General features: G+C 52.8%; 1 protein-coding gene across 1 annotated transcript; it reads right to left on the bottom strand.

Moving 5' to 3' along the window:
- Positions 1-3,442: 3,442 nt before the first annotated feature.
- LRFN3 (leucine rich repeat and fibronectin type III domain containing 3) lies at positions 3,443-11,185 on the bottom strand. The gene is made up of 3 exons (XM_079759440.1): positions 10,068-11,185; positions 7,190-8,626; positions 3,443-4,509 (listed from the first exon to the last, which is right to left on the bottom strand). The coding sequence occupies exons 2-3, from the start codon at positions 8,608-8,610 to the stop codon at positions 4,050-4,052; spliced, it is 1,881 nt and encodes a 626-aa protein (XP_079615566.1). The 5' UTR covers positions 8,611-8,626; positions 10,068-11,185; the 3' UTR covers positions 3,443-4,049.
- Between the last annotated feature and the right edge of the window lie 6,872 nt (positions 11,186-18,057).

Here is an 18,057-nt window from a genome sequence, read left to right as displayed (position 1 = left end):
CTTGTCTTTTGCACACCATGTCCTCTCTCCTTGGCTTCCTTTGTATATCCCTTTCTTCTCCTGGCCCTCTTTGTATATCCTCCAAGTGTGCAAGACCCAGTGCAAAATGAAAATGTGGAGTACCTTATTAAAAAGCCACGAAGAAGTTCACAATGGCGATAGCAGGTCATCCAACCAAGCACAAGGCCCTTCTAAAAGTGGAGCGTTGTGTGCCTGCACAGATCACACTGCCATGAGGTCGGCCCTGCCTTCAGGAAGTCTTGGACTCTTCCCAACTCCCATCCCAGGCTGTTAGGAGCCCATCTGGACTCCCAAAGTTCCCTGAGCTTCAACAGGCCCTCATCGTTCTCACCTGTGCTTCCCCCATCCCAGCCCTGGCCTCTCTGGGCTGTCATTTTTTTCCATATCTAGTTCCTCCGCTGGACTGGAACTCTGTGAGGACCGGGTCTGAGGGTGTGTTGGTCACTGCTATATCATTCTCAGCACTACTCTACACAGGTCAGGGCAACACTGAGCACTGATACCTGTTCTTGTTCTTGTGTGGCATGAAACAGCACAGGCACCAGAAAGGAATCAAAGGCAGGAGCCATGCTCACGTTCAACCCAGAAGAGATGACCCCTTTTTCTGATTCTCCCACATACATGTTCATGTAAAGAGCTGCAAAAACTTGGCATGAGCTGAGGCCTTGCAAGAGGTCACAAGTATGCCCAGACACTCCACCTGGATTAGCCACACCCCAACACATGGGTTGGACTGGGCAGCACACAGAGTCCTGGTATCAGAACTCGTCACTTGAAGAAAATGCTCCAGTATCGTGGCCCTTTGGCACCAGGAAAGCTGGTCTCAAAAACGTGCAGGGCATTTTCAAAGCCACACGGGGCTGGGCCGTGAAGGAGTGGCTCTCCCTGAGCTCAGGAAATTGGTGGACTCAACGAGGCAGTGTCGGACAAGCTACATTTTAACTTTAAATTCTAGATACATGTCCACTTGTACTGTCTCTGCTTGGGAGTGGGAGATGGTCCAGGCATCCTGTGGGGGTGCCTGGCGGGGTGGGGGGTGAGGAAGGGGCATGCTGGAAGGACCAGCCTACTCCTATATACCTCCTTCTATCCTCCCTGCTTTCAGACATGTAATAAGCTACCACCAGGTGTGTCCCCCTTTTGGGCCCACATTTCCTGTGTTCACATCTCCCACAACCAGCCACAGCCTCTGCCTTGCAGAGCCTTGATCTACTGTTTGCCTGGTACTTGAACCTGGAAAAGGTCATCAATTCCTATGCTACAGAGAGGTCAGCTCCCCCATCTAAGGAATGGATTTTTCTTCCCCAGTCTCAGCAACCTTGCCTGAAAACCAGGTAGCTGGGCAGGGATCCAGACTATCCTCATTTGCACAGGGGATGGGGGCTTCTGGCGAAGTTGTCTCAAATCTCTCTCCAATCCATCCACTCAGGCCCCACACCTTCTGCTTGGACCATTACACTAGCCTCCTCCCTGGTCGCCCTGCTTTACTTTAGTTCCCACATGCAATCAGACCTGCCACTGGAATTTCTTTAGGATTAAAAAGGACAACTCTCCTCACTGCTCAAAACCCTCCAATGGCTTCTCATGCCACTTAGAATAAAATCCAGACTCTCCCAATAGCCTACATCACCTGTCCCCTTCTTACTCTCCAGTCTCAACACGGCATCACTTCCTTCTCCCCACCATACTCCAGCACAGGGCCTCTTTCAGTCACCATGCATCCCTCAGCTCCTGGACTTCTGTACATGCTGTTCCATTAGCATGGAATGCCCTTTCCGCCCGCTGTGTAGTTAACTCCAGCCGGATCAGCTGAGACATCACTTCCTCCAGGAAGCCTCCCTCAACCTCCCTGCCTGGGTCCGGTCTCACAGTTGCATGGATCTCTCCTGCGTGGCCCCACTTGTCACCACCGATGCTTACACTTGCTTTTTGTGATTATTTAACATTTGTTTCTCCATCAAATGGTGAGGTAAATGAGGGCAGGACAGGCCTGTATCTGTTCATTATTGAATCCCCAGCATGTAGCACAAGTAGGCACACAATAACTTAAAAACAGGGCTGAGGAACAGTGCACTCTGGCTCCCCCTCATGGCAGCAACTGGCTCTAGGTATCCAAACCTGCTCCTCCGTAGGCCTTTTTCTCAAGATATCCCACTGTCCCTGATGGCTGCTCCTGACCTCAGCCCCCGAAGGATAACAAGAGGAAGGACCTAATGATGCTGCTGGAGGACTTGGGAGTCAGGCCAGACCCCTGGGATTCAGGTGTTCCATGGCCAATGGAAGGTCATTTCCAAGGCCTACACCCATCAACAAAGCTGTGGCGCCCTACATCATGAGAACGGCCAGTCTGGTCCTGGGCCCACTTCACCCTGCTCCTCACATCAGCATCACTCCAGAGAACACGGATCGGACCCAAGTTCCCTCCACATCTCTGCCTCTGGACCCACCACGAGAGGTAGCCTGAGACCAAGGAGCACTATTCCTCTTACTGCTAATCCCACTCCTGGATCTCCAATGAGGCCTGATATTTCCAAGGCCCAGGGTTTGGTCCTCCGAACCTCTTGGTATATGAGGGGAGCCCTAGGGCAGTTCAAGACAGTGAGGACCAATGCTGGAGAGATGTGCAGAAAGGTCCAGATCAACCGGAACCAGGCTCTAGGCTCACAGAATGGCAGGTCTACACTCCCTCTCTACACTTTCTTACCTCCTACTTCCAACTCAGTGGAGTCTGGCATCTGTCCAACTGAACCCCTAACACTACTCTCACGGCAGCCTTGATATCATTAAGCACAAGAATAACTTGGGTCTGACTTGCCCAGTTTGCTTCACTATGTCCCGCCACCTGCTGCTCGTTTAGTCTTTTTTAGTCTAGGCTTTTCTTTGTCTGGCCCTTAGACATGAAAACTCCCAGAGGCCGAGGACCCCTGACTATCACCCTCTGGATGCCCTCTGGTATCCCATACCCACCAAGTCCCACACTGGCTTTGGTAGCTTCCCCAAATCTGCCCCTTCTCCCTGGTCCAGGATCATAGCAGCTCCACTGTCCCTTCCCTGGCCAGAGCCCTGGGCCTCATCCTGGACACTTCCCTCCCCCATGGTTCTTCAGCTCCATAACTCAGCCACTCAGCTTCCTGAATGTCTCTCTCATCCAGCCCTACCTGCTTTCCCAGCCCTCCCGCCCTGGTCCAGTCTTGTCCTTACTCACACAGGTCCTTACCCTGGCTTCCATCCGGGCTCCTTACTTCAGTCTTCCCCTCTGGTCCACCTTCCCCATGGTAGCTAGAAGGATATTCCTAAAGCCCAAACCGGATGCTGTCCTCCTCTGCATTAAGTCTTCCATGGCTGCCAATACTATCTGGCCAGAGTCTGAACTCCTCCACCTGGAAAGCCTGGACCTTGCTCACCCCTCCTACCTCTCCTCTATCACAGTACCCCAATGCCTGGCACTTACGAAGTCCTTGGTTGTACTGTGCCCTCTGCCTGGAACACCCTTCCCTCTGCTTTTGGCCAATTATCTCCTTCAGAGATCATTCTCAGGTCCCATGTCTCTTCCAGGAAGCCCTTCTTCCTAGGCTGCGTCAGGCACCATTTCTGGGCTCCCACAATCTCCCAGGCTTCCCTCGTGACCACGTCTCTGATCACTGTCTGAGGGCAGAGCTGGGGCCGTCAGAGGCACCACAGCATCACCCATCACAGGGCGTGCTCAGAGACGACGCTCAAGGAATGCCTGTTGGCTAAATGGATGATCCTCCTCCGCCACATCCAGGGACCTTGGACAGAACTAGATGGATCTCTCCCCAGAAGAGGCATCCCAGCTCCAGACCCTGCATGGTAACCCCAACTCCCACAGACAGAGACAAGGGCAAGGGCCCAGGCCCAAGCTTAGAAAAATAGGACTTTCTTGTTGTGCCCCTCAGTGCCCCTGACACCCTCCCCATCCGAGTTTTAAAAACCGTGAACAATTTGGTGAGTCTGAGGCCAGGTCCCACAGGGTGCTTAGGTCCTGCCACCCCTTGGTGGGCACGAGGTTAGGGTCCTGTGGGTTCGTGACTGGGCCCCCAGGGCTCACAGTCCAGCTGGACCATGGTGTGGGCCCTCGGTGCGGAGGGCTCAGGAGGAGCAGACGGGGCCTGGGTGGTGCCGTTGGTCTGGGAGCAAACGCTGCTGACGGGTGCGGGTGCCTTGGGCTTGCCAGGGGGCTGGCCACCGTGCACCTTGTAGCGCATGAGCAGAACGAAGATGAAGACCAGTACTGAGGCCACGATGACACCACCCAGCGCGATGATCATGGTGCCTCCCAGGAAGGGTGCGTGCGGGACCCCACAGGGTTGCAGTGTGGGCTCCGTGGAGAAGCGAGCGCAGCCAACGGGCCGCGTGGCCGTCAGCCCCGTGGTGCTGTCCTCGTACACTGCTAGCACGCACAGATCGTAGGTGCGGCCGGTCGCCAGGTCTGTCAACAGGAAGGAACGGCTGTCGGCGGAGATCATCCTGGAGGGACAGGCAGGTAGGGGTCAAGACTCCAGCTACCAGCACCCACCCTGCACTCCATCCCTACACTCCAGTCTAGAGAATTTCTCCCCAGTCCAGCTGCTGCGTTTCACTCTAACCTCTGAATTCCCTCTAACCACTGCTGGAATTCCTTTAGTCGGACACCCAGTCAGTGGCCTGACGGATATGCCTCCAGTCTGTTAGCCAATTTTACCTCAGCCCACCATCTAACTTTACTGTCACATTCCTCTCAAATCCCCCCGTTTGACCTCCCCCACAAGCTCAAATTCCCTCCAGTGCCACTGACCCCTTCCCCTCTGCTCTGCTGCCTAATTTCACTCTCGCCCACTGCCCAGTTTCTCTGTGGCCCACTGCTTGAGTTCTCCCAGTCCTGTTTCATTTTATACCCAGCTGCCTGATTTCCATCCCGCACTGCCAGCCCAATTTCCCACCAGCCCGCAACTGCAGCTCCCTCTGACTTTGCTGCCCAGTTTTGCTCCACTCCACCACTTAATTTCACTCTGGTCCTCCCACCCTAGTCTCCCCTGGCTCACTGCCTGAGTTCCTTCAGTCCTTCACCCAACGTCCCACCAGCCTACCACCTGAGCTCCTTCTAGACCTACAGCCAGCAATCTCCAGCTCACCACCCAATTGCACCCTCACCTTCTCTGACCTCCCTCTAACCCAATTCCCATTTCCTTCTAACCCCATATCCACTTTCCCTCTTATTCCACCTCTCAGTTTCCCTCTAGCTTCTGACTTCCCTCCAGCCCGTGCCGATTTCTCTTTGCCTCCAGTGTCCAGTTAGATTCTTTCTCATCTAACCACCGGATTCCTCCATATCACTGAGCCCGATTTCCGTCTAACCTGCAAACGAACACCTTCCTAGTCCCACTGCCTTATCCTACCTAATAAAGCAGTAATATGCAAATTGACCGCACCTTCGCTATGCCCAAGACACGCCCACCAGCCAAAGCCACGCCCACCAGCCAATCAGGGCGAATATGCAAATTACCCAACAAAGATGGTGGTTAATTTGGATATGCTGAGGGAGGGAGGAGTGAAGACTGAAGACAACTTAGAAGGAAGAGGGAGGAAAAGCAGAAAGCAAGGTGGCTGCCAGAGGGAAAGCCCTGGCGGGGCGGAGCGGGGTGGGCGGCAGCGGCAGTGCACGCAGCCACAGTGGCCGCTTGCAGGATTCTTCCTGCAAATGGGCTACTAGTTATATCTATAACCTGCTTTGCAGTGAGTCCTGTCATCTGATACCCTTTTCATCCAACTGATGTGCCTCAGTCACCACTGCTGATTTTTTTCTCTGTTGCCTTATTTATTCCCATCTCTGCCTACTGATTCCTTTTATCTCTGTTGCTTAGTTTCTCTGACACCCAATTCCACTATACTACCTTTTGTAGCAGAGCACTCTGTTGGAGATTTAACTTGTTTTATAATCAGTTTTATTCTTAAATTGCTTTACTGAGGGAGGGAGCTACAGGAAACTCTGATTGTCTCTGGGAGGGTGACTATCTAGGAGAGCATTCATCCCATCCCCTGCCAGGCACAGTGGATAGAACTGGTGTGATTTTTCAGGTGGACCCTCCATGGAATCTACTGCGCACACTGCCTATGAAAGAGAGTGGAACGAGCTTATTAGATTTCCAAGACTGAAAAGGAGATCCAGTGATTATCTCTTGGGGTCCCTGAGGAGGGCAACAGGACCCAGATGCTAGGTGACAAGGTGCAGACCCCAAGTCTTAGGAGGCCCAGTTCTCCGCGGCCAGGAGGTGGGACTGCACCATTGGCTCAGCCTGGCAGTGAGAACAGGGAGCCATCCACCGCCATCCATGCAAGGCTGGACTGGGGGAGAGGCGTCAGCAGGCCCCACGCCAGAGCCAAGACTACAGAACACATGTGGCCACAGCAGATGTGCCCCGTCCTCTCCAGCGCCGGGGCACCAGTTACGCTGGCCCACCTCGTGGAGTATTTAAGCCCCAGGTTTTGTGTCTGCAACAACAGAAGAGAGAAGGGAATCCCCAACAGTGGCAAACTGAACATTCCTGCTCACCTAGCAGGTGGAGCTTAAACTAGGTTTCATTTGATTTAGAAAATAAAAAATTGAGATGTTGCATATAAGAACTCCAAATATGTGGAGCAGTTCGCACGGCACAAGCCCAAAGTGAAATCTGTTTAACTTCCTTCCGTTTTTCCTTTGAACCCCTGGTCTGAGTGCCTCTGCCGCGGGGCTGACTGATTCCGTTTTTCCCCACGATCACTATACCTTCTTGCTTGATCTCTTTTTCTGCCTGCAGCGTCTCTTGTATTTAGCCCTGTCACCTGGAAATACCTGGTCTCTCTTTTCCTTTACTACTTAAATTTGCTTGTATCTCCCCAAACTTGCCCTTCCCCTTCAACTCTTTATTCTTTTGGCCTGGTCACTTTTTACTTTTGCTGTCTGATTTCCTTTATATGTTTGTTACTATTTACTTTTGCTGCCTTATTTCTTTTTAACACTGCTGCCAGATTCCTTTTTACTCTCTTACCTTTGCTGTCTGATTTCCTTTGTAAGTTTGCAGCCTCATTTCTCAGCTGTGTTGCAGCCTGGGTATCAGTAGACATATCTCTAACCCTCCCTCCATTTCACCCCCCCCCCCCCCGCAAGCTGCCCACTGCCTGGACACTGCACCTGTAGACGAGGATGTCATCGGCTGAGCTGTTATACTGGATCTGGTACATGCGAATGCCCGGGATAGGCCGCTGATCTGGCCACTGGACGAGAGCAGCTGTGGCCCCATGCTCAGTCACCTGGACACCACGGTCAGCAGGGGGCCCAGGGTCTGCTGCCTTGGCGGAGGCAGAGGCAGAGGCAGCAGAAGGTGGGGTGAGGACATCAGGATCCCCGTCCCGCGGGGGGTCACAGCTGGTGCTGTTGGCTAGCTGGGGGGGTGGTGGGGGACCCACAGTCAGCTCAACAGCAGCCGTGGCCTCGCCAGCTGCATTGGCCGCAATGCAGGTGAAGATGCCTCCATCAGTCGGCTCAGTGATCAGCAGCTCCAGCGTCCCATTCGGGAAGGCGCGAGCACGGCTGGAGTTGCCCAGCAGCCGGCCCTGGGGCGATACCCAGCGCACATGGGGCTCGGGGTCCCCCACAGCCCGACAGCGCAGGGCAGCTGGCCGACCAGCAGGCACTGCCAGGGGTGGTGAGCGGTGGGTTACCACGGGGGGCTCACACACAAACTCCTCCTCACCCACAGCCCAGAAGTAGCGGCCGCCCAGAGCAGGTGGGGAGGCGCAGGCTTCGAGGTCATCCTCCCTCGCCAGCCGCCGCAGCCACACCAGCTCGCAGTTGCAGTGCAGGGGGTTCCCACCGAAGGCCAGCACCAGGGCAGAGGCAGGTGACCCCCGGGGCCTGGCTAGCAGGGGTAGGCGGGAGAAGAGTGGGTCAGGTGGGATGGTGGTCAGGCGGTTGGAGGTCATATCCAGCCGCGCCAACTTGTGCAGGCGGGAAAAGGCGCCGGCGGGCACAGAAGCCAGCAGGTTGTGGTCGAGGCCCAATGTATTGACGTTGCCCAGGCGGCCCAAAGCCTCCCAGGGCAGCTGTTCCAGGTTGTTGTAGGAGAGGTCGAGGTCTTCAAGTGTCTCGGCACAGTCGTCCAGGGCACCAGCTGCCAGGGCTGCCAGCTGGTTGTTGCTCAGGATGAGATGGCGCAAATTGACCAGGCCACGCAGTTGACCCTCGCCCAGTGAGGTCAGCCGGTTACCATCCAGATGCAGGGCACGCAGGGCGCGAAGATCAGCAAAGGCACCGGCTGCCACGTGGCGGATGGTATTGCGTGACAAGCTCAGATGCAGCAGGCCCGTCATGTTGGCCAGGTCACGGCGGCGCACAGCCGCAATGAAGTTGTCCGCTAGGCGCAACTCGGCCGCCCTGCGGTCCAGCGAGGGTGGCACAAACAGAAGGCCTGCCCCTGGGCACAGCACACTTAGGGGCAGTGACTGTGTCTGGCAGCGGCAGCGACGGGGACACAGGCTGGGCGTCGCTAGCTGGGGTGGAGATGAGGCGGGGGCCAGCGGCAGCAGGCAAAGGAGCAGCGGGAGGATGGCCATCTCGGGCAGGGTTGGCCTGCAGGGAAGAAGGGAGGCATTAGGGCAGGCTGAGGTCAGAAGAGGGCGACCAGAGGGGGTTGGGGCGGTCCAAGACCAGGAGAGAAGGTCACAATGAGCTAAGAGCAGAAGAGTTGGTTAGTGATGGTCAGAGGAAGGGTCCGACATGTAAAAAAGCTGGAAAAGATGGTCCAAGACTCAGATGTATCACGGGAGGACAGAGGGAGCAGAAATGAACAAAGATGGTCAGAAGGCAGGGAGGTGGTTAGAAATGGCCAGAGATGGTGATAGAATGGGAGGGTTGGTCAGGGTGGCGGTGATTAGAAGATAAGCAAGAGGGCTTTAGACATGGTCACCGAGAGATGGTCAAAGATGGCCAAAGAGAGAAGAGGTGGTCAGAAGTAGTTGAAAATGACCAGAGAAGAGAGATGGTTAGAGATAATCAAGAAGATAAGTGGTGGACAAAGAGAGAGGAAGTGGTCAGGGGTGGTCAGATCTGGGAGAGACCGTAAAAGATGGTCAAAAACCAGAAAGGTGGTCAGGAGGAGAGGACAGCTGGGCGATGGGTGTGGAGAGGTCATCAGACAGAGGGAAGGCCGCCAGGGATATTAGAAATGATCACAGAACAGAGAAGAGAGGTAGTCCGTCAGTAAAGGCCAGAGATGGTCAGATGGTTGTCAACTGGCAATTAGGGTCAGGAGTGGGAGGAGGGCAAGAGAGATGGTGAAAGATGGGCAGAGAAAGGAAATGTGGACCAGAGGAAGCCGGAGAATAGACAGACCAGTGGCCGGAGGGAAGAGTCGTAGACAGAGATGTCAAAAATGGCCAGACAGTCAAAGGCCACAGCTGAGAGTCAGGGCTGGAGAAGGGCAAGAGAGCCAATGCAAGATGACTAGACAGCAGCCAAGATATCAAAGGTGGTCACGGATGAAGCAGTAGATAGAGGTGGCCAGAGAGAGAAGCTGTGGACAGGGCTGTGGACGATCAAAGACAGAAGAGGTGGACAGAGATGGTTACTGAGATGAGTGGTGGCCAGAGGTGGCCAGAGAGAGGAGCAGTGGACAGAAGTGTCAAAGATGGTCAGAGAGAGAGGGGGAGAAAAGAGACAGGAGTGGTGGATGGGAGAGGCAGGCAGGAGAGGTGGTTGGAGACGGTCAGACAAGATACACATGGTGGGAAGAAGTTAGAAGATCTACTGGGAGTGGGTCACAGACCTAGAGATGCCATCAACTGGGGAAGAGGAGATCAGAGAGGGGCAGGGCTGGCCAAATGTCCAGAGAGTGTCTGAGGCAGAGGAACTGGAGGGTAGATCCATGGATGGGGTGTCTGTTTCTGGGAGAAACCCTGAGGATTCCCAGGGTTACATGGTCCTTACCTACCCCCAACCCCAGCCACAAAGTTCCTCTCTAGCCCCTTCCCATGATGGGAGTCACTGAGAAACTCCCTCCCAGTTGCCTTACCTGAGTTGGAAGCGTCCCAGGGAGCAGAGTCTTCAGGCTCCCAGGGGGTCAAAGGTCAGGGCTCTGGAGGGGGTGCTCAGTCGCTCCTTCCTGTCCCCAAGGCCTCTGTAGAGGGACTGACCTCGTGTTTCGGCTTATATATGTGGTCATGGAGTCTCTAGACCTTGATACTTAAGAGTCCCAGGTCCCCAGATATTGGGCAGCGAGGGTCCAATTTTAGAGACTCAGGCACCCCTTTAGGTTGTTCAGAGTCAGGGTCACCCAGCTCCAGTCTTGGGATGAAAAACAGCCAAATGGAGAGTTTAGGGTCTAAGCCCTAAGTCTAGTCCTGGGGTCTGGTACTGGGGTGCTGGATTCAGTTACTGGGGTGCTAAGTCAAGTTTTGGAGGTCTCTAGTCCCAGATTTCAGCATTCAGGTTTGCAGCAAGGACTTCAGGCCAGAACTCAGGTTTAGGCCCCTTGGAATGCCAGGGTACAGATCTTGGAATTTGAGGCCTAAATCTCAGGGTTCGGGTCCCAAGTGGTGGATTCTGGGGGAATAGACACAGGAATCCCATCCCAGATTTCAAAGTCTCAGGCACAGAATTCAGTTTTAGCTCCAGATTGGGGGTTTTAGATGCCAAATCTTGAGGTTCAGGCTCCAAATGTTGGGATCCATAATCCAAGTCTTGGGGCTCAGGTTCCAAGTATTGGGTTCTCAGCGACTGATAATTGAGATTCCAGCCCCAGATATTGGTGTTCAGACTCCAGTCTTGGGGTCCCTGTTTCCAGATCTCTGGGTCCGATCCCGAGGTGCAGGCCCCCGATGTCGGGTTGCAGGCTCTGGGTCTGCGGTGCAGGCTACCAGCTTGCTTCCCAGTATGTAGCGGAGGCTGGCCAGGAGGGAAGGGGTCGGCGGCGGTGGGGGAGGGGCCGGCCAGGAAGCCCCGGGGGCCGGGGTGGGGCGAACAGACAGGGGCACGCCGGGTGAGGGCACCGCAGCGCGGGAGGGGCGCAGGGGGGAGGGGCCGTCCTCAGAGACCCCTCCCCCGCCGGGGCCGGGGCGGGGGCCGGGGCGGGGGCTGGGCAGGCAGGCCGGGCCCGGGTGCTCCCGCGGCCTCCACGCCAGGAACCCAGGGCCGCGCGCGCGCCCGCGCTTAAAGGCGCAGGCTCGGCGCGCGCCCGCGCTTAAAGGTGTAGGCTGCCCTCCCTTTTTCAAAGGCGCCTCCCCGCCCCCGCCTCCCAGGGAGTCGCCCGGGCGTTGCTTGGGAGCAAGAATCCTGGGATACAGACAGAGATGCAGAGATAGAGACGGAGACAAAAAAATATGGGCAGACTTCGATTAGGGGGATAGAGAGAAGTAGAATGAGAAAGACTGAGACAGAGAGATAGAAAGACACAGACTTATTCAAGGAGCGATGGAAATACACAGAGACACTGAGAGACCCGGAGAGAGAAACAGAGGAGACAAGGACAAGTCAGGGACTGAGAAAGAGAAAGACATAGAGAAAGTCAAAGAGACATAGTGGGGGGACTGAGCTGGGCCAACTCAGCTGTGAGGATGGGTATGTGCACGTGTGTGTGTGTGTGTGTGTGTGTGTGTGTGTGTGTGTGAGAGTGTGTGCGTGTGTGTCCAGTTCTCATTCAGAGCATTGAATGTGGCCCTCCATCCCAGAGTCCCCGGCCCCCCAAACCTGTCCCCAGTCTCAGCACCACCTCCCCTGATGTCCTCTCCACAAGTGGCGCTTCCTTACCTGGACCCTGCCCAGCAACAGGACTGACCTTTCAGGCCAGAGGGGGGAGTGCTCCTCCCCAAGACTCCTTGCCCTGGCTGCAAAGGGCAACGCTGACTTCGAGACTGTGCCCTCTGGACTTGGAGCTAGACATCAAGACACACTGGCTAGCCCTGGCCAGTGTGCTCAGTGGTTAGAGTGGTGGCCTCTGCACCTAAGGGTCCTAGATTCAATTCCTGGCCAAGGGCATGTACCTCGGTTGCAGGTTCGCTCCCAGCCCCCGATGGCAGCACACGAGGGAGGCAACCAGCCAATGTGTCTCTCAAATCTCTCTCTCTCTCTCTCTCTCTCTCTCTCTCTCTCTCTCTCTCTCTCGTCTCCCACTCCCTCCTTCCCTTCTACTCCCTCTGAAAAGCACTGGAAAAAATATCTCCAGGTGAGGATTAACAAAAAACAAACAAATAAAAAAGATACACTGACCAGATAGCCCATGGAAGGAGGAGGAGATAGGAAATAGGAGAGGCAGGACCTTGCTAGGTTGACCCAGAGAAGCCTATCCATTGAGTTCCCCTCTCCACTCACATCCACGGCCCCAGAGGACCTACTGGAATTGTACCAACACAGGACTCACCAGAACTGGTGTCCGCGCATCCTGATGCTGTGAGAGGATGGGGGAGGGTAATGTGGGGTGTCCCACGTGCCTCATGGTGATGGTGTTGCAGGAGGAGGGATGTGGGAAGTGGTCTACAAGCCTGACCTGGGAACTTGGTCATAGTAACAGGGAGGGCCTGATCCTTTGAGAGCCCTGGTCTGAAGGGAACACAGCCTTGGCCAATGGCCATGGCCCCAGCCTGGTGGAACCTGGATGGTCATAAACCACCTGTGGGAACCCTCATCTGAGTGGAGGAATAAAGCGGCCTTCTTGGGGACAGGGTCACCCACTTTGTCGGCCCTAGCTTTGCTGAAGGTTTCAAAACAGATTTTAGGCTCCTTCCACTTATGTGTATTGAAAAATTGCAGCCAAATAAACTCAGCTCAAGGGCCCATCTTTCCAAATCATTAGCAAAGTTCATCATGCTCCTGGCCCAGCACAGTGGATACGGGTTTGCAGACACTCAGAAAAAGGACAGTTTTAGGGATGCTACAGAAGTGGTGAAGGTGAGGGGAGACAGAGGGAAACACCCGGAGATAATGCCATGAGAAGAGTGGGACTAGAATTCAGTGGAACTGGTTTATTTTGCCGAGGGGGGGGGGCGGGGGGAGACCCAGGAAATGGGTAAGGGAGGAAGCAGAGTGAAACAGAGAAAGAAGAAAGTGAATAGAAGATGGAGATGGAAAGCAAGTTACCTTTCTGGGCAGCTAGGGGTCAGTTCTTCTGGGGAACATTAAGGAACCGTGTAGAACACAAACTGTTTCCCCTCTTCCTCCCACATGCAAAATTCAGAGAGGCTGGGGCCGTTATCCACCAATTCCTACCACTTGGGGTGATGATTGTCCCTTTGTGGGGGAGGGGGTAGTACTGAGAACCATCCCAATCCTGTAGCCGGACAACCAAGGGGTCCAGGCTGCCTGTTTCTACTTCAGCCAATTAAGCAGAGACCGGGTTGAATCATATATCAGTGTTTACTCCAATGATGCTGGCAGTATGGGAGAGCAGCAGATTATCAACAAAAATCTGCTCTGCATTCCACCATAAGCCAGCTGCTTATATTGGGTAGAAGGACAAAGGTTACATGGGAAAGTGGGAATTAGAGGAATGGAAAAGTAGCCACAGGATAATCATTACAGGATACAAGTCATGCAAGTCATGCAGGCTGGGGCTGGGGGAGGTGGGGAGAGTCACAGCGGGCGAGTGACTTGGGAATCCTGGGACCAGATTACCGGCAATAGAGCCGGGGCATGTCAAGAGCAGGTGCCTCCAGGACTAGATTGTACATCTTTCCATAATGACAGGCAGTTCTCAGAAGGAGCGTGGACTGCATGCCAATGTTAGCTCCCCTGTCGCAGCCACGTGAAAATGTGCTTGTAATCAGAACAGAGCCATCATGGTCATCAGAGCTTGATTAATATTTCTTATCATTATCATTCATTTCCAGTATTCTATTTCTGCCCCTAACAATCTGAGGCAGAAAAGGAGGGAGGGATGTCTTGTGTGCGCTAGACCAGTAATCCTCACACGCTAGCTGCATTGGAATTACTCGAAGGACTTGTTAACCATAGACCTTCAGGCCCCAAACCCAGAGTTTCTGACTCAGTAAGTCTGAGGTGGAGTCCAACTATTTGCATCTCTAACAAGTTCCCGGGGGATGCTAATGCTGTTGGTCCAGGAACCACACTTGGAGAACCCCTGGGGTAAACTGGGAATAGCTGCAATGTGCATGGAACTGCCCACTACAGCTGTGAAAAAACCTGGTGGACCGAGAGGATATAGCAACCCAAGGATGTGCCAAAGAGACCAGAGTGCTTGGAGACCTACAGAGGTGTTTGGAAACAGAGACCGGCAGCGGCAAAGATGCTAGCTCTGTATTTCCCGTAGATTTGTGGGCCAGATGGCCCTGCAGCAAAAGTAGCGACTAAGAGCATTAGGTCCTGCCTTCACTGAGCTCATATTCCAAAAGGGGGAAAGACCCATCTCCAGACAGCTCAGACTAGTCTGGCCTCGGATGGGGACCAAATGGGTGTGGGACCCCAGAAGCGGGCTCTAGGGAGTTACGGTGGCTTCCTGCAGGAGGGGACCTTTATGCTGAAGCCTGACGGATGGTACAAATGAAGCAGGTGGACAAAGAAACCTCCTATGCTGTTTGTGTGCAGCCCAATGGTGCCTTCATGCCATAGCAAGTGCAGCCTCGGGGCTCTGCTGTGCCTGGATAGTATTTTGCGTGGGTGTGCATGTGCTCATTTAGCTCCTGGAAGGGGATCCTGGTAGGATGGTTGTCTGGGGAACCCCACTTAATTGCTGCCTTCACTTAATTTCAGCATTTGGAGAAGGGGACAGAAGCAATGGAAACAGCCACAGGAGGAAGAATGAGGTTAAACTGCCTGAGAGCTGAGGCGACCTAAGTGGGAAGAGGACTGCTCGTATCCATACACAGAGTCTGCTCGAATATACACAGATACACACCGAGGACATACCCATACTCACACATGCACATCAAGTACTCAGAGGCTCACCAGAACACACATGGACACAGCAGGGACATGGAACAAACATACACCTAGACCCATGTTCGAGTTGAAGAGACATACACAAGTGCATACTTAGAAACACACACTTCTGAAACACATACACAGACTCACAGACATGTGAGAGGGTACATGTGCAGAAACATTCTGCACACAGATTCTTTCTTGTCCACATGTGTAAATGATACATCCACACATACATACAAGAAACATACAGGGTGGGACAAACATAGGTTTACAGTTGTGAGTATGTGAAACAGTTTATTCTTGTGTTATTTTTTATTAATTATTGTATTATTTTTCCATACGAATATCTGTAAATCTACTTCTGCCCAACCCTGTATTTAGAGAGTCAAACGATTACAAGTGATGGATACACGTATACACACATGCACATGTGTGCATAAGTACAACCAAGTTAATGAAGTCAGTGCGTCTGCCAAAATAAAGTCACTTTAAAAATAAACTAACTTGCCCTAGCCGGTTTGGCTCAGTGGATAGAGCGTCGGCCTGTGGACTGGAAGGTCCCAGGTTCAATTCCGGTCAAGGGCACATGCCCAGGTTGTGGGCTTGATCCCCAGTGGGAGGTGTGCAGGAGGCAGCCAATCAATGAATCTCTCTCATCATTGATGTTTCTGTCTCTCTCTCCCTCTCCATTCCTCTCTGAAATCAATAAAAATATATTAAAAAAAAATAAACAAACTTAGGCCCCTTGCACGTCATGGGTTTATCAGAGCAAGAAGAGATGGAGGTAGTGTCCCTTTATCCTCAACTAACAGCCACCAACTCCAGTCTAGCCAGTGGAGTTCATGGGAATTAGCTCAGCTTTGTAATTAGCACATTAATCAGTACTGAGGACTGGGGACTCACTTTAAAGTTCAGGCCTGGACCTAACCGGTCTGGCTCAGTGGATAGAGCGTCGGCCTGCGGACTGAAGGGTCCCAGGTTCGATTCCAGTCAAGAGCATGTACCTTGGTTGCGGGCGCATCCCCAGTAGGGAATGTGCAGGAGGCAGCTGATCGATGTTTCTAGCTCTCTCTCCCTCTCCCTTCCTCTCTGTAAAAAATAAATAAAAATATATTAAATAAATAAAAATAAAGTTCAGGCCTGGCCCTGGCTGGGTAGCTCAGTTGGTTAGAGGTTGCAGGTTTGATCCCCTATCAGGACACATACAAAAATCAACCAATGACTGCATAAGTAAGTGGAACAACAAATTGACATTTCTCTCCCTCTCCCTCACTCCTCTCCCAAATTAAAAAAAATAAACATAAATAAAAAATCAGGCCCGAAGGTGCAGCCCCATATGGAAGGTCAAAAGAGAGAAGCAGAAAGATTAGTACACCCTCTCCCCTTCCCATCCCCTCCCCATACACATACACTAACCCTAAATCAGACTGATGGGTCCCAGGCAAGCACCAACTTCTCCCAAGACCCTATGCATGAGGTTCTGCTTAACTACAGTGGAAGACCTACCACAACTTCCAGGGTCTGCTTAAGGACTTCCGGCTATCAACATGGAATAAAACTTCCATAAGAATATGGAGAAAAGTTTATATTTGTGCAAAGAATGGAGGGATATACTGTATACTGACAACTTTAAATAGTAAACATAGAGACTCTGGGCCACTGTGTAGACCTGCCGTGTAAAAAGCCTGACCACCACAATGGGAGGTTAGAGGCATGTTTTACAGAATGACTAGTGCTCAAGCTTTACGGATATCAGGGACCCAGAGAGGAAAGTTTAGTGTATTAGTGAGCATGATTCCAGCTGCTGTAACAAATAACCCTCTGGGTTTCAGTGACTTCATATGATAGTTTGTTTTTCACCACAGGTGTCCTGCTTGCTTGGCAGCTGTCTTCCACCTGGTGATTCATACACAGACTTGTCAATTTTGTGCCTCAATTATTTTATGGGGCTCAGAATTATCTGCTTCCACCTGGCAAAATGGAAGGAGATGGGATGTGGAAAATTCACCGACTTCGTTTAAAACATGGTCCCCAACGTGACCTACAAAGCTCCTTTCTGCCCGTATTTCAGTCACGTGGCCATCCTGGATGGAAGGGGTGCTGGAACGTATTCCCAGGCTGGGCAGCTCCTCTCGGGCACAATTATTTAAAGGGAGTGTGAATTACAACGGACTCAACGTCAATCTCCACCAAATCCACAGCCTCAGAGGAAGAGGCTATGGAACCTTGTTTCATCCACTTGACCAAATCCTCTGCAGGGAGAAGTTCCTAGCCCCACCCTCACCACCCACACATATAACCTGGTACTTGACTTTGGGGTGGGTGACCACAAATTTGGCCCCTTTGAGGGCAGAGTGGATCTGGCTTGATTTGGTAAGTCCTTAGGTCATTGCAGAAGGATGATAGTGCATGTACAGTGCTTTTCTGCTGAGCATTTATTGAGCTCTCCCTGTGTTGCAGGCCCAATGCCGGGAACATACCTGTGAATTAGATACAGTTCAGGCTTTGGAATTGTGTCTCCTCATAAGACAGAAAGAGAACAGATAATTTCTGAACCTGAGGGTGTCCCTTTGATACTCCATTGTGAACAAGATGAGGGGCAGAAGAGGGGCAAGGAAGCCACCAAGTCTGCTAGCCAGGTGGTGGTGGGGTGGGGCTCATGGAAGGGATGGGGCGACATTTGAGGAGGTGATCACCTGGATCATTGGTCAACAGAGCCAAATATCAACAGGACAACGATTGAAATTTCTTTTGAGAGCCAAATTTTTTAAACTTAAACTTCTTCTAACGCCACTTCTTCAAAATAGACTCGCCCAGGCCGTGGTATTTTGTGGAAGAGCCACACTCAAGGGGCCAAAGAGCCACATGTGGCTCGTGAGCCGCGGTTTGCCGACCGCTGACCTGGGCCAAAAGGGGATAGGGCTTTCTAGGCATGGACAGATTGGCTGTGCGCAAACACAGGTACTAATTAAAACCTAATGATTCCAACTCCTAGCACTGCTGATTCATGTGCCAATTATAAATTTGTGCAATCATCAACTCCGTCTTGGAGTTGGGCTAAATCACAAACTTGGGCAGGAATGTGTGAGATAATCACCAACCAGAGATCCACATGCTAATTGCCATCT

The sequence above is a fragment of the Cnephaeus nilssonii genome, assembly GCF_951640355.1.
Source record: "Cnephaeus nilssonii genome assembly, chromosome: 20".
In the NCBI taxonomy this organism is placed as follows: domain Eukaryota; kingdom Metazoa; phylum Chordata; class Mammalia; order Chiroptera; family Vespertilionidae; genus Cnephaeus; species Cnephaeus nilssonii.
This window is presented reverse-complemented; position numbering and strand designations above follow the sequence as displayed.